The sequence below is a fragment of the Xenopus laevis genome, chromosome 2L, assembly GCF_017654675.1.
Source record: "Xenopus laevis strain J_2021 chromosome 2L, Xenopus_laevis_v10.1, whole genome shotgun sequence".
Classification (NCBI taxonomy): domain Eukaryota; kingdom Metazoa; phylum Chordata; class Amphibia; order Anura; family Pipidae; genus Xenopus; species Xenopus laevis.
Window position 1 is genome coordinate 142,993,530 of NC_054373.1, and position 22,129 is coordinate 143,015,658.

A 22,129-nucleotide genomic window follows, 5' to 3' on the forward strand; every position below is an offset into this window, starting at 1 on the left:
TGAGCTCCCTATCACATTCTCGCAATTAACCTGTTTTTGGAGTATGGGAGGACAATACTGCTTTCAGACAGTGCCCAGGATGAAACCAGACCTAGAACCCCATTGTCACAAAGCAGCAGTGCTAACCACAGTTCACAGTTTTTCCTGCTCTTTTAGCAAATGTATTTTGCATGCAGCTCTATTACATTCCTCAATCAATTACCCAAATGAGTTCCTAAAGCAGGGTTCCCCAATCTTTTTTTTTACTGGTGAGCCACAGTCAAATGTAGAAAGAGCTAGGGAGCAACACAAGCACAGAGAGTGTGATTGGCTATTTGGCAGCACCGTATGGGCTTGCAGCTCAGCAGAGGGCTATGTTTGGTAGTGCACATGGTCTTTATACCTTAAAAAAGAAACAAGTAAATCTTGCCTCCAAACTAAAATTATAATTAAAAAGGAGCACCTGCTTTAAAGCCTCTAGGAGCAATATCAAACAGGTTGGCGAGCAACATGTTGTTCACAAGCCACTGGTTGGGGGATCACTGTCCTAAACTATCCCCATTTTAATTTGCCAAAAGTTTTTCAAAAGCTTAAAGGAGAAGGAAAGCTAAGGAGGCATTTTATTGCCAATAGATTAGCTGCAATAGTGCAAGCTAGAATGCTATATTTATTCTGTAGAATGTTTTACCATACCTGAGTAAAAAGCTCTCAAAACTCTCTGTTTGTTTAGGATAGGAGCTGCAGTATTAACGTGGGGTGACATCACTTCCTGCCTGAGTCTCTCCCTGCTCTGGGCTCAGATTACTGTAGAGAAGGGAGGGGGAAGAGGAGCAAACTGAGCATGCTCTTGCCCAGGGCAATGATGTTTAAGCTGAAGGCAGGAAGTCTGATACAGAAGCCCATGTGTACACAATAGAAGGAAAGAAATGCTGTGTTTCTTTTGACAGGGGACTCAGAGCAGCACTACTTTGGGGGTTTACTGGTATATTTAGATGGACCTTTCTGATAAGACTTACTTAGTTTTAACCTTTCCTTCTACTTTAAGTTCATCACATTTGAGTAAATCTATAGCAGCCATTTGTTGTGCCTATGATCATCAGTCTCTTAATATACAGTATGCATGTGCATTGGCATAAGTGTACTCTTTTCTGTGATTGATGTTCACCTATGATCTTCACTTATGTGAGATTTGTTTTTTTAGATCTACTCTCTTAAAAAGCAAAAATAAAACTTGTACCTGTATCGGGAAATATGTTGTTTGTCAGTTGCTGTTGCTGCATAACAAGCGGCTGTGGCTTCACTCCAATTTGCTGCCCAATCATAGGTTTTGGAGGGAGACCATGGGTTTGGGGTACTCCAGTTTGCACCAGGTTTTGACCACCTAATAAGTGAGCTTGATTAGGAGCACCTGAAAAAGATGAATCCACAACAGCGCTGATTGGTGCTCCAGCTATCCTCTGCTGTATCTGATGCTGTGGACTTAGAATTTGGGAAGTAGAGTTCAGCCCTTGTTGTCTTGGTACAAGTCCAAGTCCTAATAAATTTGCCTGGTGAGAGCCTTGGTGCTGTTGAATATGGGGTCCTGACTGAGCTGCCAAAGATGGATGAGTAATCATAGGGTGCTGTGGTACAGTCTCTGTATGCTGTCCTGACAGCAGCTTTTTCTGCTGTTCTTTTTTCTCATGTTCCAGAAGGTCCTCTATAAGAAGTGGAAGTTCACTGGCTACTAGGGAGCTCTCCATTTTATCAAGATCATCACTAGGGGACTGCCTTGTACCCTGCAGACTAAGAGCACCATCATCTAACTCAAACTTCCCAAGTACCAGGCTGCTCTGTCCTGCAACTGCAGACATTACAGAGTCTTGGTTTGAGAATACAGGAACAGCTTGATTTCTATCTTGAATAGTGTTTACACTATGGCCAGTTGCAGACTTTACCAAACCAATGCAAAGCAAATTTGTATCATGGCCATGACCAGATTCTATTTTAACTGACACTTGATTGTTTGTACTAAACTGACAATTGCTAGTCTTCAGACCACCATCTTCTGTTTTTGGTTTAAAATTACCACTAAAGACTGGTTTTGTTTCAGCTGCAGATGGAATTTGGGTTACCTTTACCCCTCCACTATGAGGCAGGTGGCTTAATTCAAGTCCCAAATCACCAGTCAATCTGTCTTTGGTTGTTTCCATAACTGCATTTACGGACACATCCTGTGCCAACTTTTTGGTAGTGCAGTCTGTTTTGGCATCACTGCTATCGGGTTCCATCTTCATCAATGCTTCCTCCTCCGCTTCAACAAGACGCAAGTGCTCATTAAAAATGTCTTTTTTGTCCCCAGTATCTAATTCAGGATCAGTGTAAGCTAGTAAGTCAAACTCGTCTCCATTTAAGAGATCATCCAGGTGTGGGTCATTTGTTTCAAGGTTATCAAGATTGCCTAAATCATCATCTGCTTTAGCCACGTCAAGACTCAAATTTGCCAAATCATCATCTTCCAAGTCTTTATGTGTGTCAAAATCAACATCAAGTTCCGGGGGATCATCACAATGGACTCTTCCACCCTCGAGACTAGTAGATGTTCCCTCTTTTGAGCCTTCAGAAAGAGCTGGTGCTTGTAAATTGGACTGATGCGGTGTTATTTCAGTATTCCCTTTTGCATGAATTGGCTGTTGCACACCATCCATATTTGCGGCATGAGAAAGAGTTAAAGGGGTGGAAGCTAGTGATTTTTGATTTTGCTGCAATGGGTTTCTCATCACTGGCACTTGTATGGTGCTTCCATCAGTTCTAATAACCCCAGGTATCAATGGAGAATTTACCCCTTCACCTGCTAAATAAAAACGTGGTCTGGTTTGTGAGATTTGGGGGGGGAAAGGAGTACCAATGTGTAATTTTGGCGCATGATGCCGCAGCTCAATGTAAGGTGCTCCGCCTACAGTAACTGAAGATGAATTAATCTGATCTCCTGGAAAAGGCAATCGCACAATTCCTCCACTAGTCAATGAAGGTGTGAGTAAAGGCCGGTTGGGAGTCAGAGACCTCTGAGATGTTACTGGTGATTGCCAGACCTGTGCTTGATCTGGAAAGGATCCTCTTGCATAAAATGTTTGTGCTGCTTCAGCAGATTGCCTAGAAAAGATGGGATATTTGTACATTATTAACTTTTAGGCATAAACCAGAATCTAAAATTATAGTCCTGGAACAGGTTTCTTGGAAATAATTTTTTTTATCAAAAGGGGGTGATTTTCTGTGGTTCCTGGCCCAACTCAATTAGGATACTGTCAGATTAGTGCCCACTTGAACAGAGCTACCGGACTACCAGGAGGACCAAGTGAGCAGAACCTGTAATTTCTGGCAGTGTTATTGCTGAAAATATTTTTATTTACACAAAAAAAGTAATCATCTAGAACAGACACAGCAGGATAATTATATCCTGCCAGTATCAACATATTTACTTAAAAGGCCTGTTAAGTGTGGATTGCTAATTATTTTAAATTTTATTTGTAAGCTTCAACCTAGCCCTGTAACTGTGAAATACTTATTCTCCGCAGTCCTTAAGCATGTTAATCTGAGTTTGTTTCGTACCAGCTACAATGCAGATTCTTAAGGCACTTTAGAAATAGACAATGTATATTATAGAATATATAAAAGAAATGGAAAGTGCTGATGTAGGGTAGGGAGTACACCAGTTTTGACAGATATAAGGCATACTGTGTAAATGCATACCGATACATTTATAAATCAGAAAAATTTAATAAAATGGGGAACTATGACGGGCACCAAAAAAGAAAACAAAAACAATATATACAGATTTATCAGACACTCTTTATGTTGCAATTAGACTAAAATAACCAAATTTGCTTTTAATGACATCGACCCTAGTTCATATGTGGAACTTAAACTGAAAAGTCCTATAGAAAGCATCTACTTCTGTTAAAAAAAGGTATGAGAAGCAGAGCTGTGGAGTCTGAAGCAATTTTGGGTACCTGGAGTCGCCAAAAATGCAATGACCCCTAATAACTTTAAATACAAGCACTGACAATAATCAAATCAGATTTAAGAGCTTCTGTGCGGATATGGCAGAAGCAGAATAACGGCAATTTAAGCTTTTAATGTGCGTCCACACTGATGCACAATAATAGGATTAAATCCGTTTCTATGTAGTCGATAGGGGGACACAGGAACCACTGGGGTTAAGCTCCACCCTCCAGGAGGCAGGACAGTTGGAATAATTGATATGGGGCGTGCCAAAGGGTTTAAACCCCCACTGTAACTAACCATTCAGTTTGTACCAAAGAGACTGCTGAATAGATAGGAAAATTATTTAACAATAATTTGTAACTGGTAACTCAGAGAACTTGTTCCCTCGTGGACCAAAGTGGTCAACATCTTGCAAGGCCCTGCGTCATTTCGACTACAGAGAAACGGATTTAACGGTGAGTATCAAAAATCCTGTTTTGTCGGTCGTCTCAGGGGGACACAGGGAACCACTAGGGACTTAAAGCAGCCCCAAAAACAGCAGGGTGGGAGCAAGAATCATGACACCTTATTGCACCACTGAGTGCAACACCTTGTGGCCAAATGCCGAGGAAAACATGTCTAGACTATAAAATTTAGTGAATGTGTGGCCGCTCTGCAGATCTGATCCAGGAAGGTCATGTTGCGCCACACCCAGGAGCTCCCATTGACCTTGTGGAGTGTGCTCATACACCCTCCGGTGGTGCTTTTCCTTTCGAAATGTATGCCTGCTGGATGGTTTTCTTGAGCCATTGTGCAATGGAAGCCTTGGATGCTGACATTCCTCGTTGAGGTCCGGTTGGCACTACAACATTGTTTGAGAACGCCGGACAGACTTCCTTAGTATTCTTCGGCTCCGGACACAAGGATGGCACCACAATCTCCTTATTCATATAGAAAGAAGATACCACTTTCGGTAGAAAAGATGGAACTGTGCAAAGCACCGCCTTGTCCCTGTGGAAGACTAAGAATGACGGATCACACAATATTGCGCTGAGCTCTGAAACTCGTCTGGCTGATGAAATTGCCACCAAAAACACTACCTTCCAGGTGAGCCACTTGTCAGGTATCGACCGTAGAGGCTCGAAGTGGGGATCCAGTAGAGCCTCCAGTACCAGGTTGAGGTCCCATCCTAGAATCGGAGGTCGAAACGGAGGTACAAAATGAGCTTCTCCTTGCAGAAAAGTACAGACTGAGTCATCTAAGTCTAGACGGGACTAAGAGAGTGCAGACACCTGAACCTTCAACTAACTAAACTTGAGGTCCAACTGAAGGCCTTGTTGTAGAAAAGATTAGATTCTTGGGATGTTTAATCAAAAAAGGGTAGCTGTGCCTCTCTGCACCAGTTCCAATAGCTGCGCCAGACTCGTGATAAGCCTTGGATGATGTGGGTTCTGCGACTAACATTGTGGCAATAACTTCTTCAGTTTTACCTCATCGTCTCCAGAGGTCTGCTTCAAAAGTCATCCCATCAAAACGATTAGTCCCGGATTGTGGTGGACTATGGGGCCCTGAAACAGAAGGTCGCTCCTGGCAGTTAAATGAACTGGCTGTGCTATGGACATTTCCTAAAGATCCGAGAACCAAGTTCTCCTGGGCCAGTAAACAGCTATTACAATCACTATGGAGTGTGCTTGTTGTATTTTCTTCAGAACCCGAGGCAACATGGGGAGGGGAGTAAGGGTTTTGTAGGGTTTCCATTTTGAACCGTACCGATCATAAGTGTTTGTTGAGGTTTTTTAAGACCAGCACCGGTCTGAATGAACCGTCCTTCTTGGGGACCAGGAACAGGTTGGAGTACAATCCGGAGAATATCTCCAACGAGGGTACTGGTACAATCACCACATCTTGCTGATGCAGTCCAGAAATGACTGGGTTGATGAGGCTGCCCAGAACTCTGGACTTGAGGAATTTTCTTGGGGGCGGGAAGAAAAATCCAGATGAGAACCCTCTGAAATGAATTAGTTGACACACGAGTCCGACAAATATAGTCTCCACACCTCCCGGAATAGCAACAATCTGCCCCTATCGGTTGGTGTGACTCCTAAGGTAGTGCCCAGTCAACCTGACGTGGACTTATCAACTAAAGACTTGTTGTGGAACTTGTTGTTCTTCCACGCTGGACGGCCCTTGTCTCCTGGTTTTGACCGAAACCGAGAGCATTGTGGAGGGCTGCTCTGTCTTGTATATCTGCTTTGGCCTCGAAATTTTTTTCCCTGTCTGGCTGATGTGGATGATCTGTTTTTGGTCAGGGGTAGGAACGTGCTCTTGCCCCCTGTGGCCTGAGAGATCATTTTCTCGAACTCCTCCCCAATGAGTCACTGTCCCTTCAAGGGAAGTGATGTGTCATTTCTTTGAACAGAGTTCAGATCTGGGTACTTCCACTTGAATGTCTCTGATCAGGGATTAAGACCATGCGTGTATCACTCTGGCTACCCATGTGGAAGCAAGCAAGGGACGCAGAGGGGACCTGGCCGATGAGTACACTGCCCACAGGAACCCCTTGAGACGTCTGTCCGAAGGGTCCTTTAATGCGGTTTCATCGGTGACTGGAAGGGCTGAGGCTTTGGAAAGTCTAGATACTGGAGCAAAGACTGTTGGGTGCACTGACCACTTGTCCACCAATTCCTTGGGAAAAGGATAGGATTTGGAGAATCTTCCTGTTCCACTCTTCCTGTATAATGTTGAGGAGTTGGTCGTGAGATGGAAAAATTGCCGAAGATTTTTGCTGTCTCTTGAAAAGGGCTGCAGCTTGTGCTTGTTGGTCCGCCATGGGGGAGATTTTAAGTACCTCCAGAACTCCATTGATGACATTGTCAATATCATGCTGCACCTCGCGGCTCTTGGAATCCTCAGTCTCCTCCTCTTCTCCAGAGGGAATGTCGGATGGAGGAAGTTAACCCTCTGATTCTGATGAGTCTGCTCCAGCTGACGAAACATCCGAGGGGGTATGATTATTAGTAGTATCCCTTTTGAATCTTCTGGTCTCTTCTGGACGCATTCCATGTAGGCGTGCACCATAGGGACTGTGGACAGGGGGAGGGAGAGACACCCAAGAGCCTGTAAGCAGGGAGAATAAAGCTTACTCACTGCTTGTTTTTCCCCAAACCGTCTGCCTCCATAATCGGGGGCAGGAACATCTGGGTGGAGGTTGTAGCCATGATGGCTATAAAGGGGACCATGATATGAATTCCCACAATGGGGGCCACCGATACAGATACAGGTAACCTTACTCCTTAGGAGGCCCCTGTGCCAGTACAATGCTGGCCATCTTCATGCAGATCTGTATGTCTGTCCTCCTAGGAAGCTGGACACTTGGAAACTGAACTGGGTAGTTACAGAGGGGGGTTAAGCCATGCCCTCTGGTAGGCCCCTCATCAATTATTCCAAGTATCCTGCCTCCTGGAGGGTGGAGCTTAACCCCAGTGGTTCCCTGTGTCCCCCTGAGACAACAGAGAAAAAAACTTAAATTGTAGTAATCTGCTTCTGTGTGTGTTTCCAAAATGTCATAATGTAATAATATCACAAGTAGGATGTCAGTGATGGAGCATTCAGGGAACCACCACAAACACTATTTTTCATTAAATCGGAGGCTAATGCGTGCACCTTCAACTTGTGATATGGCAGAAACTTTGTTGTATTTAGAAACTATTCTACAGCTATATGCCAGGTTCAATTAATATATTTTTTTAGGTTTTCCAGTTTTTGGTTTATATAATTTAACTTTGATTTTGGTTTAGAATTACCAAAATATATGGTTTATTGAGCTTTGGCAGTGCTAAAATGCCTTGTATGTTGTGTATTTCACTTCTTTCAGTCAACATGGAAAATACATTAGTATATTAAAGGATCAGTAACACCAATAGTGTTTCAGAAAGACTACTATAGTTTATATAAAGAAGCTGCAATGTAGCCATGGGGGCAGCCATTCAAGCTGTAAAAAAAGGAGAAATGGCACAGGATACATAGCAGATAAAACACCATTGTATCAGATTGTTATGCGCTATGTAACAGCAGCATGTGTATATAATATATATATGTGTATAATATATATATATATATATATATATATATATATATATATATATATATATATATATATATATATATACATACATATACACATATATACATATATACATACACATACATACATACATAACATACATACATACACACCTGACCCTAACCCGCCCCCTCCCGAACCCGGCGGCCCAGTCCTCTTTTTATAAACCTGTGCCTGCCCCACAGTGACATCACAAAAGGGGCGGAGGCAGGCGGAAGTCTATAAATTCCGGTGCCAGAAGTATTGGGTCATGGGTGGGGAAGCAGGAGAAGAGCTCGACCCGCACCCCACGACCCAAAGATTTTGTGCAGGAGTCAGCCCCAACGCGCCTGCGGATTTCCGGTCCATCACTACGGTGCAGAGCAACATTACATTATATTATAATTACTTTGTTACACTTTCAGTATTTGGTGTTCCTTTAAAAACAGAGGGGTCAGAGTTGGAGATACCATAAACTGAGGAGTTGGCGTCAAAGGATTTATACACCAACTTCACAGCCCTGACGAGAAGCCAACTTTCTTTCAATTCAATTAAAAAACAAAACACGGAAACCTTTACACAAGCATTGTACAGGAAAAAACATCTAGAGGTAATGTACAAACACTTTTTACACCACACACCTTCCAGAATTGTCAGAAGTCCCAGGAGATGCATTAAGCATAGGCATATTTAGTCGATCATCTTGGGGAAAAGAATGAGCAGAAGATTTACTTGCTCCAGGAGAGGCAGGTATAACCGAAGGATTAGCCTTTTCCTGCAAAAAAACATGATAAAAATTATTGTTTCTAAATATAATGGTTTATATTTTTTTTAATTTGAAGTAACACTTTCCATTATAACTGAAGATGAAACAGATCAGTTAAATGCATTTAGATAGTTGTAATGGGAAGTATTTGCATATCTCATTCTCTCTAAACGGTTACGGTTCTCAAAGACTAGTCTTAGTCTAAATGGAGCTAATTGATCTGCTTCACCTACAGAAGACTAGATTTCATGTACAATACCAGTGATAAAGTTTTACAAATATGAAGCTTCTGTACTTCATTATGAACAGAGGTACTATCACACCTGTGCAGAAGGGTACATCGCAACTCGTCCTGCTGCATCAAAACTTTGCCCACTCAATTCAACACTCCACCCTGGATGGGATGAACTCAGTGTAGCTGCAGCTGCTTCCTTCTCTTGACGTAAAGTATTCCGCTGGATCTGTTGTCTGATTAAAAGCTCTCTTAATCTCTGTCTCTGAGAGGAAAAAAAGTAACATAAAATTATTAAAAGGAAGAGAAAAAAAAAACATTACTGGGATTCTGTCATCATTTTTAGGTTCTAGTTTTTATTACTAAATCACATTTTTAGTTGCATTATTGGTGTGTAGGCAGCCATCTCAGGTTATTGTGCCTAATCCTGTGCATTCAGAAAGCCTGACAGATTTTTACTAGAGTCCTATTCTCATTTCTACCACTAGGTGTGGCATATAGTATCTGGTTAGCTTCCCATTGTTCTACTGATGGGCTAGGGGGAGGTAGGAATTTGTGGGGTGATATTACTTGCAGTGCAGCAGAGTGACTGGATTTTATCAGAGCCTTTTATCAAGTCACATGGCTGAGGGGGACCTGGGAAACTAACAGCACGTCTAGCCTCATGTCAGATTTCAAAATATAAATTAAAAAAAAAAAAAAAAAGACTGTTTGCTCTTTTGAAAAACAGATTCCAATGCACTATTAATTGATCTAAAAAAAAAGCACCACATTTTCCCATGACAGAATCCCTTTAAAGACCAAATAATGATAATGGCAAACTGGCCATAAAAAGTGCACTTATAAAAATTGTAAAAAGAAAAAAAAAATACACCTGTAAGAATTTGTAAACAATTTGTAGATTTTTTTAATCAAATACAAAATAAGCATATTTTGTTACTCTTTTCTACTATATTTCTTTAGTTAAGCTTTAGTTCGCTTTTAAACATCACAATTAAATGTGTCAATATGATTGAGATTTCTCAACAAGGATAGTCCAAGGTGCATTATACCTGTCGGTGTCTTTCCAGCTCTGTCTGGCTCATATTACTCAGTGCTGGATCAGGAGTGCTCTGAAGTTCTGGCACTTCTTTGGAAGCCGTGCCAAGTGCATTAACAGTTCCATTTAGATCTTCCCTCTGCTTTTCTGCTGGAGAGTTAAGGCCTTGACGTTGGCTAGTAGCAGGAGACTGATAGGTAGGTTCTTGTGGCAAAACTGAAGGAGGTCTGTGAGGAGACTGTGCATATAAATCAGAAGTGCTGCTATTTCCAGATGAATGTGGGCTGCCGGCTGCATGGAAAGAGGGAGTGTTGCTGTTGGGAGAGGCATAACTCTGATGCTTGTTGGGATGGAAAGTGTTCATTGAATGGGAAGATGGGAGATTAGGCTGGTGTGAGGGCGAATTTTTAACACCACTATCCCCAGGTGAATGGGGGAAAGTAAAACATAACTGATTCTGAGCATTTGGAAAAACACTGGCACCAGGAGAGCGAGCAAACATAGAATTCTGCTGCTGATTCACTGGTAATTTAGGGTGGACCTCCTGGGATGACTGGTAGCCTGATCCAACAGGGGATGTATGCAAGAGAGGAGCAGAAGGTTTAAAACCTTGTTCTGCAACCTGTGGTCGAGGAGGTTTGTGTGGTGGTGCAAAAGGGTCACGAGAATGAGGACGTGAGGGAGGTTGCGAGTATGGGTCTGGAGACTGAAACCGTGGGGTTACTGGAGATTGGCAAAATGCATCTGCCGAAAGTGGCCTAGGAGTTAACGGGGACTGGGAACTGGCCTGAGACTGCGGGCTTGTTGGGACACGAGTGAAGGGATCGGAGGGTAGAGATCGAGGATTCAAAGTGCAGCTCCCTTCTGCTGATTGGGGTCGAGGAGTTAATGGTGGTTGGGAGTAAGGATCTGTATATGAAGCAGAAGAGGATTGCCTGTACATGTCTGAGTGGTGCTGAGGTGATGTCACTGGTGTATATAGGTGTGGATCTCTGTGAGATGATGCAGGGCTATGAGGCTCCATTTGAGATGTCCGGGGAGTTAGAGGTGCTTTAAACACATCACATTTCATCTCGGCTGTTCCATCACCAGACCCAACACTGTGGGGGTAGCCAGGAGAACCAACATCTTCCTTTTTTATTTGATAAAGCATTCCATCAGAGTGACGCTTGGTATCCCCATAGCGTGTTGGAGACATCATTGGTTCTGCAGGTTTGCAAGAGTTCTCAAATGGCTGGCTTAACCGTGGACCAGGGCTCCCGATCAATGACAAGTTATCAAGGGATCCAGCTGGGTAACGTGGTTTAATAAAGGGCTCTGGAGTAAGAGGTTGGTGATGGGTGGCGGCTTGGTGAGAGGTCTGGTAATCAAACTTCTGAATTGCATGTTGTGCATTGGGTCCAGGGTGATTCTCAGTCCCAGTCATTGCCTGGAAGGGCCCACAAGAAGCTGGGGACTGTCCCAAGGAAGACTGGTATCGAGGGTCCAAAGAGTAAGCAGGAGAACTGTTAATGTGCTCCTGGGATGGTGAAGGAGGAGGCAACTTAAAGAAAACATCACCAGGTGATTCTACCCCTGGTGTGCCAGCTGGTGAAGGCTTTAAAAACAAGTCTGAGGAGGTAGACAAAACAGAGTCACTAGACAGGAAAGGATCTTGTGCAGTTTGTACACCAGTCCTAAAATCTGGGGTTGCACCAGGCTGAGATTCTGAATGCGGAGGGATCTGAAGCTGAAGCACTGGACGTTCTATTTTTCGTGCAACTTCTACTTTGGACTGCTTGTTGATCTGATTTTCTGCCTGCTGTTCAGTCCAGAAAAGAAAAGAAAATTGTGGGAAAATATTAAATACTGGCTTAACAGCATTACTATAATATGACATACAAATTTATCCACTTTAGTACTATTGATAAAGATACAAACAGCTCAATTTCGGAAAGCAAATTGCACAAGCAATCTGACTCCTGAGAGTGTGATGGACAAAGGAGACACCGCTCGCACACCCTGACCTTCTAGACTGGATGCCTGTTGCACGGTGATGGAGGGATCTGCACCCTCCCAATAACAGTACGACGAAGGATTCACTGGCACTCGAAGGCTGGTGTAAGCAGGGACATGCTCTTGCGTTTCTATTTAGCAGAAAGGTGCAACGTTTCGGGGATAAAACCCCTTTGTCAAGGATGAAGATTTGTGAAAGAGAAGGCAATTTAACACCCCACGTAGCGTACCCCAAAGTGATATCCACAGAGCAAACATAGAAAAATATAAAACTAGAAAAATACAAAAATGACAGAAATGAGCACTTGATTAGTTCACTTAGTGACACAGAGTACTTTAGGTATCAAAAAGTCCTTTTGAAAATGTAATCACTCAGGGGGAATAATCAGTTAATTTGAGTAGTCCAGAGGTATCAAAGCAATAGATATAACAAGCCAAAGATAAATAATATATTATGAACTCAACATTGTATCCTTGGTGTGTAGCAAAAAACACTTCTAAATAAAGTAACAGTAATTAAATGTAGCAAAATATATTGAAGCACAATAAATGGCAACAAACCATGTATCAAATTTGATCATTTATCTTACCCTACACGGAGGGGAGGGAGAAAGGAAAAATGACATGTGCATTACTTTACATGGGGTGTTAAATTGACTTCTCTTTCACAAATCTTCATGCTTGACAAAGCGGTTTTATCCCCAAAACGTTGCACCTTTCTGCTAAATAAAAACGCAAGGGCTTGTCCCTGCTTACACCAGCCTTCGAGTGCCAGTGAATCCTTCCTCGTCCTGAGAGTATGATGGCACACTCTCGGGAGTTATTATACCTTAAAGGGGTTGTTCACCTTTAATTTAACTTTTAGTAGTAGTTGATGTAGAGAGTTATATTCATAGACAGTTTGCAACATGTTTTCGTTTTTTTTATCATTTGGTTTTTGAGTTATTTAGCATTTTTCCCACCAACCCTCCAGTTTGTAATTTCTGCAGTCGGGTTGCTGGGGCCCAAATGAACCTAGCAACCATGCGCTGATTTGAATAAGAGTCTAGAATATAAATAGGAGAGGGCCTGAATAGAAAAATTAGTAATAAAAAGTAGCAACAACATTTGGAGCCTTACAGAACACTTATTTTTTAGATTTTTTTAGAAAAGTAGCTTAAAAGTGAACCACCACTTTAACAAAAAGTAGTATATTTTATTTACATTTAAAGTTTGTTTCTGTTCAACCTGCCAAACATAGATAGAAGAATTATATTCAATTCAGAAATGCATTAAGACAGTTGAGCGTTTACAGTATCTAAAAGGAAAAAAAAATGAATGCACAAATTCAAATATAAAATTATTGATTCATAAAATAGGATGGAGTGTAAAAAAATAGTGAAATTCTAAACTAGCTAGACAACAAATTGCATAGAAAGGCTGGCAAAGTATACAGGAGTATGAATAAGGATAGTTCAGATGAGGTCTTACCCTCTGAACCTTGCTAATTCGATGTGCAGCACGATTGTCTTTGGCCTTTTGCTGAGGGATTGAAGAAAAAAACATTGCAATTCAGAACTCTATAGACTAAAACACATTTTGTAAAAACAAACAAAATAGACCAGTTTTGAATACATAGATGTGCTTATGGAGAGAAATTTACGGGTCTGATTTTAATAAAATATGTTTTTGTAACCAGATACTCATCTCCCCTCAAGCAGGAAGTATAAATGAAAACAAGGAAAGCATCTTCCCTGCTAAAATCAAAATGGAAGACCCGCTTGCAAAATATTTGGTTTAGTTTTTTTTTTTTTAATTTACTGTTAACTAGTTACTAGGGAAGGACTACCCTAGCAATGAGGACGCAGTACTGAAATTAAAATGGAAGATGAGTAGTAGTAGTAGTAGTAGTAGTAGTAGTAGTAGTAGTAGTAGTAATAGTAGTTGTGGTAAAGAAAATTAGACTAATTAAGAATAACAATTAAATTATCACATTACAAGTCCCTATTGGGTTATTAATTGGCAATTAACCATCACATTTTGAAGAAATCAGACATGCAAGTCTTTTATGAACATCCATAAGCAGCATTAATTTTGTATCTGTCTAAAGAAAAGGTTGGTCAGTCACAAACTGCTATAGTTGCAAGCAGGGTTGGACCAAATCTCCTATGGTTAACCAGAGAACAGGGCCTACTTTCAACAATACAATGGAAACTAGAGATGCACCGAATCCACTATTTGGGATTGGGCTGAATCCCCAAAATCCTTTGTGAAAGATTCGGTCAAATACTGAATCAAATCCAATTTGCATATGCAAATTAGAGAAGGGAAAGGAAAAAGTAAAAGAGTGTTTTACTTCCTTGCTTTGAGAGTAAAAGTCACGTGATTTCCCTTCCCAAACCTAATTTAAATGTGCAAATTAGAATTCGAAATTTGGCTACACGCAAGGATTCAGCCGAATCCTGCTGGAAAAGGCCGACTTCTGGATTCGTTGCATCCCTAATGGAAACAGACAAATGTAACAGACCCCCAGCTAGCACAGCAAGCAAGAGTTCATCCATAATCTCTTTCTATCTTTCAGGATGGCAACCCCCACTTTTTGCACCACTATAGCTAAAGCTATATATTATTGCCACTTCTTTACACCAAACTAACATTGTTCAGTGTTATAGAAAGACTCACCAGATATGGTGCTTTATCTGATGCTGGAACTTTTCTCCACAACTTCATGATCTGCTTACACCGACTGGTCCAATCTAAAGGAAAGCAGCTCCGTGTTAAGACAAGAGACTTAAGTGAAATTCATTTTTGATTATTTTTATTCAGTTGGTTCCAGTGTCCCCTCAATATAAAATGCAATAGTAAGAAACAATGAAAAGAAAAGCTATCAACGTTATTTTAAACTAAAATTCTTTAAACTAATGCAGATTTGAGAGATCTGTGAAAATATCAGCAGGTATCCCTTGAAAGCAGTACATTTTGACCACTGACAATTTTGTGGCCCGAGCTAGTTTCTGAAGTGTACATTATCTGCAAAGAGTTTGTATGTTTAACCTGTGTCTGTGTGGGTTTCCACCAGTTACTCTAAGTTTACTTCCACTCTCTACAACCATACTAGCATCTTACTTGGTGCCTGATGAAACACATCCTATTGTGTATATGTTTGTGTTATGTGAATTAGATTGTTAGAAATTATTCACAATTCAAAAATGAGATTAAAGGAACAGTAACGCCAAAAAATGAAAGCGTTTTATAGGAATGACACTATAATGTAGTGTTGCCCTGCACTGGTAGAACTGGAACAGAAACAAAACTATAATATATATAAACAAGTTGCTGTGTAGCCTTGGGGGCAGCCATTCAAGCACAGGATATACAGTGGATAACAGATAAGTTCTGACGAATCCAGTTGTATACTACAGAGAGATATCTGTTATCTGCTTTGTATCCTGTGCCTTTTCTCCTTTTTCAGCTTTGAATAGCCGCCCCCATGCCTACACAGCAGCTTGGTTATATAAACTATAGTAGAGTTTCTGAAGTGTGAACACACAACCTTTCCAGTGCAGTGCAACAGTATATTATATTTTCATTTTTTTTAGAACACAAATTTTTTGGTGTTACTGTTCCTTTAAATACTTTGATAACCTTTTGCACTATACAGTAAAATGTTCTCCACAATGTGGCTCATAATATACAGTTGGGTTCGCAACCCCCTTTACTGTATATGTATATATAATTTCATGGATTTCCACCAATGTTGTTCATGCTTACAGCACAAACCCAGACCTCAACTATTTGAATCTACAGTACTGAAATTCCATTACAGGTTGAACAGAAAATGCAAACTTTAAAACGTATATCTTACCTGGATATTCCAGTCTGAGATTAGGAAAGTTCTTGTTAGCATAGAGAACAGGCGATATAGTTGAAAGTTCACCCAGCTCTTCATCCTTCTCCCACCTTTGCAAGCTACGCTGGTTGTAGGATAGGCCATCAGTCTCCCCTTCTGCGGTTGGTGTAGTTGGAGTGGAGGCTGTAGTCCAAGAGCTCTCCGTATCACAGTGTTCAGGGCTGAATACAGAATTCCTGTACAGAATAAAATAATGAGTAATTTAGTTTGGCACGTACTGTGCTGCAATTCCACAAAACAAAATTGTACCTTTTACACACCGGGGTAATTTTATACCTTTGGTATAAATTTCTACTTATGGAATCACTAATAACTACCAGTTGGCAAGAGACAAGTGAGAAAGTATGGATCTGACTGCTTTGGAAAACCATTCCATTGTAGCTCCACAGATGACTACTTCAGGAGTACACCTAACACAAATATGACCAAAATTCGAATGCTAAAAAAAAAAAAGTTTCTATTTTTATCCCTGATGTCATAATTAGAAGTTTATAAATATATATATATATATATATACCTGTTCTCCATAAATCCAGACTGCGAGAAAGATTCTACATAAGAAGTAGTTGGATGGGACACACCTAGAATAAAATATACATATATGTTATATATACTTAAAAAAAAACAGTAGACAATAAGCCATATTTGTCAGTCTGTGATACAAGTGTGACAGTAAGGAATAACTCACTAATATCTCTGTCAACACAAAAGATATTCTGGTCGGGTCACATAAACTAACTACTGCTTAATGGTCAAACCAATTAATTATGCGTCATTTGGGCAGTGATGTCACAAATGCTACTGACAAGAAGCCACGTTCATCAATGAATCATTGGGGGTATGGAACAACTGCTTGCTTCTACAAATAAAGAGATCACAAAGGAGTAGGCCACTTCCCATACAGATACAAGGCAGCACTGCCAAGTCATACTTCCATGGGACCGCAACCTTTAGACTCTTCATACAAGTACTCCACTATACCTTGATCATAAAACCTTCTGATAATTTGGAAATGTACACAGTGTCCTTGCTGCATCCCATGAAAATAACTTTTTAACAGCACACATTTTCAGGAACACGTTAGCTTAGACTTCTAGGCTAGTCACCACAGAGCAGCACATATTAAAAGATACAAGTTAGAAATTTGGGCTGCTGTAGCCCTGAAAACAAAAGATTTGAATGGAAACTAAAATTGTCACTGCCAGGTTCTCTCATCCAGGGGGTTGCACAAAATAGATCTGATCACAAACTATATAAAAGCACTAGAAAGGCTGCCCCTAATGCCTTATGCAGTCATGCAACTCTTAACATTATATTCCACCTATATTTGTATATGCACATTGCATGCTCTGAATAAGAGTTTGTTAGTAAAGTTTACCTTGCAGAAAGGATAGTGGGGACGGGTTAGTTGCCCCTGAAGATGAACTATCCAACCGTCCACTGATGTTGTTTAGAGTCTGCTCCTGTTCTGTCGGCCCTAGCACATCCTTTAACATTTGCTGTATATCTGTGTTTTCCATCTTAGGGAGTTCTGCCATATAAACAGAAAGGACATCTGTGTCATGTGTTATAATTGTATAGCCTTGGTATTAAAGCAAAAATGAAAAGTGAGAACATACAGCATGATTAAAGTGAAGAAAATAATACATATAACACCAGCTAGCACCTTTACAGAACATCAAGACAGCCACTAAAGATGTTATTTCAACTAACAAATGGCTGTAGTAGACATTTACAACCTCAAAGATGAGAGACCCCTAAGCATGGAAATTGTTTAAACCATCAGTTTCACTGTTCAGTCGATAGACAGAACATTGAACAGTTTGTTTCAGTGCTAAGCCATTGGATCAAAACCGTGAGGTTAGCCTCATCTAGGGAAGAAGAAAAAAGGGGAATATTTATCAAAGAGTAAAGTTAGAGATCACCACAGTCCGCTAGAGTGAAATTTCGACACTTTCCATTCATTCCTATGGCATTTTGCAAGGCATATTTATCGAAGCGTGAACTTTCACTCATTGATAAAAACTCTTTTAAAAATCCCATAGAAATGAATGGAGAGTTGTGGAATTTCACTCTAGCGGACTGGGGCGATCTCTAACTTCACTTTTTGATAAATATACCCCAGAGTTGCATGGGGGAACCAGCCTGAAGGTCAGTTAAGATGCGAGAAGAATACCTATTTCCTAATCCATTTCTACGGAATCACTAGACCAATAGCCTTAACATTGATGCACCTCTCCTGCCCCAGTGGTTTCCTAATGGCATATATCCCTCCCGGCCCAGTCCAGTCTTATTTTATTGTGAATTACACCAATATACATCTTTTAGAAATTCTTCATTTTGAGTAGTTTCATCAATATTGTTTCTTGCAGATACATGTGGTTTTTTTTTTTTGCAGATATCCCACTGAATGATGATCTGTAATTGTACTGTCCAATGCTGCTGAATTATGTTCAATAAAACTTATAATTAAGAAAAACAACAAAAAATGTTCTTCCAGTAGGCAAGTCTTTCCTTCACTGAAACTCCACATTTTCCTTTCTGTGTTGTGTTGTGTTGTCGGCAAGTGGGAGTTCATGGGCAGTAAAAACATGCTAGCATATTTTTACTGCCTGTGAACTCCCAGTTTAGCTGCAATAGTACATTACTGGGGAAACCAGCAACTTTACAATGCATATAAATAAGAGAGCCTTTCTTTTTTAGTCTCAACACTCTGGGCATGGTAATTGGCTCAAAACTCAAATGAAATAGGCATGAATGGGATACAAGCATCAACCCACTGCATTAATGGGAAAACGTGTGTTGGTAAATACACACAAAAGCACACTAATTAAATAAGGAGCAATTTGATCTTAAAGGAGAATTCAACCTGTGGGTGAAAAAACCCGTACCCCCCACCCCAGGTAGACCACCTCCCTCCTCCCCCCAGGCTAACTACCCCCCCCCCGGGAAACACCCCATACTTGTGCCACGCCGCAGATTCTTCCAGCAGAGTTGCCCGCATCCATCTTCCAGCTCCTTGGTAAACTGACTGACTGAGAGATCGGCAATTGCTGTGTAATATCGATCTCCCAGTCTGCTTATAGAGGACGCGGAAGATAGATGCGTGCAACTATGCTGGAAGAATCTGTGGCGAGGGGTAAGTATGGAGTATGGGGCATTTCCCTGGGGAGTAGTTAGCCTGGGGGGGGTACAGGTTTTTTTCCCAACAGGTTGAATTCTCCTTTAAAGGGGTTGTTCATATTTTTATTATTTGTAGTTTTTGAGTTATTTAACTTTTTATTTAGCAACTCTCCAGTTAGCAATTTCAACAATCTGGTTGCTAGGGTCCAAACTATCCCAGCAACCATGCATTGATTGGAATAAGAGACTGGAATATGAATAGGAGAGGCATTGGGTAGAAAGAGGAGTAATAAAAAGTAGCAATAACAGTAAATGTGTAGCCTTACAGAGCATTTGTTTTCTAGATGGGGTCAGTGACCCCCATTTGAAATCTGAAAAGAGTCAGAAGAAGGTAAGGTAAAAAAATGAAAGCCAATTGAAAAGTTGCTTAGAATAAGCCATTCCATATCAGTAATAGTAAAAGTTAACTTAAAGGTGAATAGCACCTTTAAGCCAAAAAGTACTGCATACAAAAGCTTTCCAAACAAATTATATTATCAGTTGAGCAAACTGTATAAAACGATTACAAGTGAGGAAAGATGTATACAGTGTAATTTAACCTAATACAGTGAGACAAGATGGGTAAAAATGGTATTTCATTATTCAGGAAGCTGTACACACACACACACACACACACACACACACACACACACACACACACACACACACACACACACTCTCTCTCTCTCTCTCTCAGTAATGAGGACGGGGTAAAGAATGTCTGCAACAGACAAAGCAGTATCAGAACTGTGTTCTTCAGAATATCACACCAAGTCAAAAACATTACACACACTGCTGTACGCATTTGCAGCATTACATTACAGCGCATTGGAAAAGGGATGCAACTGAAGACTAGCAATGAGCTTTTAGAGAACTGATGCAGAAGAATAATTTATACTTCTCTATATCCAACACAGAACAGAAAAGATAGGGGTGGGGAAAAGGAGAGACCAACCCTCCGTGGAGATTTTATCCAGATCCGGCCCGAGGGCTGCCTCTGGGAGCAGCACTGTAATTCTCTCTTCAGTGTGAGGAACTGCAGCAACATTCTGGACCTTTGCCTCGGATGCAACCTCTGCAGGGAGTGGAGTGCCATGTAAATCACTGAGGCCACTTTATATTCAATTACTTTAAATCAAGGAAGACACTACTTATGTGTAGTAGTTCAGGACTAATTTTCTATCCACACAGGCTTCCCTCAGAGGAGAACTCAAACTTCAAGCAAAATTACAATTTAAGGATTTCTTTTGTTTTCACAAAAAATGTAAAATAAAAATTGCAAGTAGTTAAAGGAGACTATAAGAAGGCAGGCAAGATCCATCACTGGATCACAAAACTTTCCACCACTGTCCCTCTCAATGACCAGAGCATTGCTATTTGCTAGCTCTTTTGTCCCACAGCTTTCCTTTGCTGAAATGCAGTTCTTAATGAGTGCTAAAAGCATGGGTTTGTGGTTAACGAAGAAAAAAAAGTATTTTTCTCACAATGAACAGGCTAATGGCAAAAAATAACTTAATAAGAAAGCACATTGCAAGAATCTTTTTTTCCAACCTGTATTCTCTGTCTTCATTTTATTGCTGTTTAACTCTTCCAGTGGTGCTGCAGGAGTAGATGCAATGACAGGCTCTCCTGAAGGAGCTAAAGAAAATAAATTGTGTTTTTTAATTAACATTCAAAAGCCCAAAATGGCAGCACAATGTAGCACTTTTAAACATAATAAACAGCACGGAAAATAAGTATTTAACACGTCAATATTTTTCTCATTAAATAGATTTCTAATGGGGCTATTGACATGAAATGTATACCAGATGTCTAACAACCCAAGTAATCCACACATAGAGAGAAATCAAAACAAACAAGTCCATAAATTAAGTTGTGTGTAATAATGTGGAATGACACAAGGAATAATTATTTAACATGCTTACTGAAAATAGGATTTTTGATACTCACCGTTAAATCCGTTTCTCTGTAGTCGATATCAAAAATTCTGTTTTCTCTGTGGTCTCTGGGGGACACAGGGAACAGCTGGGGACTAAACAAAGCAGCCCCAAGAACAGCAGGGTGGGAGCGAGAGAGATTGCGACACATTATAGTACCAGAATTGTAACACCTTGCGGCCAAGGAAGGCCTCTGAGGAGGAAGGTGTCTAGACTGTGATTTGGTGGATGTGTGAACACACGACCAGGCGGCCTATCTGCGGATCTGATCCAGTGATGCCGAATTGCGCCATGCCCAGGAAGCTCAGATTGATCTCGTGGATTGTGCTCGCACCCCTTCTGGTGGCAATCTTCCCTTGGAAATGTAGGTCTGACAGATGATTTCCTTCAGCCAACTTGCCATAGAAGTCTTGGATGCTGCTATGCCTCTTGGAGGCCCCGTTGGAATTACAACAGTCTTTGGGACATCAAAAATCTTGGACTTCTAGAAAAACCAATGAAGGGCTCTGACTACATTCAGATTATGATGTCTTATTCCTAAGAGATCTTGGGTTCCGGACACAGCGATGGTACCACAATTTCCTGATTCATGTGAATGAAGACACTACCTTAGGTAGGAACAACAGGACTGTGTAATCGGGCTCACACGATAAGTCACTAAGCTCTGAGACTCTTCTGGCCGATGAAATCGCCACTAGGAACACCACCTTACAGATGAGCCACTAGTTCCAATAGCTGCGTCCAATAGCTGCGTCCAATAGCTGCGTCATACCCTATGATACTTGTTAGATGAGGTGGGTTTGCGCGGTTTTAACCTTGTGGCAATGACGTCTTCGGCTATGACTTGCCGTCAGTAGGTGTCTGCCAATCCTGTCAAAATTTTTCTACCCCTTATTGGTTCTGGGGCAATCAGGTCGATCTGGAATCGCCCCTAATGACTGACAATTTGTGAGAATACCTCCAGGTGAATCTCCCATTCTCCTGGATCTAGTTGGTTCCGGCTGAGGAACACCGCTTTCGTGTTGTCCACTCCAGGGATATGGATAGCAATAGTCTTACCAAGTT

At 41.0% G+C, this 22,129-nt stretch overlaps 1 protein-coding gene across 6 annotated transcripts in view; it reads right to left on the reverse strand.

The window, feature by feature from the left end:
- The window catches only part of kmt2d.L (lysine methyltransferase 2D L homeolog), a 99,348-nt gene that overhangs the window by 37,837 nt on the left and 39,382 nt on the right, over nucleotides 1–22,129 (reverse strand). For 4 of the 6 annotated variants that reach the window (XM_041582489.1, XM_018247368.2, XM_018247370.2 and 1 more), the window contains exons 25-35: nucleotides 20,679–20,765; nucleotides 20,083–20,202; nucleotides 17,344–17,496; nucleotides 16,483–16,546; nucleotides 15,921–16,141; nucleotides 14,738–14,811; nucleotides 13,547–13,597; nucleotides 10,095–11,882; nucleotides 9,134–9,307; nucleotides 8,686–8,819; nucleotides 1,217–3,111 (exon numbers count right to left, since the gene is read on the reverse strand). In XM_041582489.1, the coding sequence (XP_041438423.1) occupies nucleotides 1,217–3,111; nucleotides 8,686–8,819; nucleotides 9,134–9,307; nucleotides 10,095–11,882; nucleotides 13,547–13,597; nucleotides 14,738–14,811; nucleotides 15,921–16,141; nucleotides 16,483–16,546; nucleotides 17,344–17,496; nucleotides 20,083–20,202; nucleotides 20,679–20,765 (4,761 nt within the window). The remainder of the gene's footprint in view (nucleotides 1–1,216; nucleotides 3,112–8,685; nucleotides 8,820–9,133; nucleotides 9,308–10,094; nucleotides 11,883–13,546; nucleotides 13,598–14,737; nucleotides 14,812–15,920; nucleotides 16,142–16,482; nucleotides 16,547–17,343; nucleotides 17,497–20,082; nucleotides 20,203–20,678; nucleotides 20,766–22,129) is intronic. The other 2 variants (XM_018247369.2, XM_018247371.2) reach the window with 2 other exon arrangements.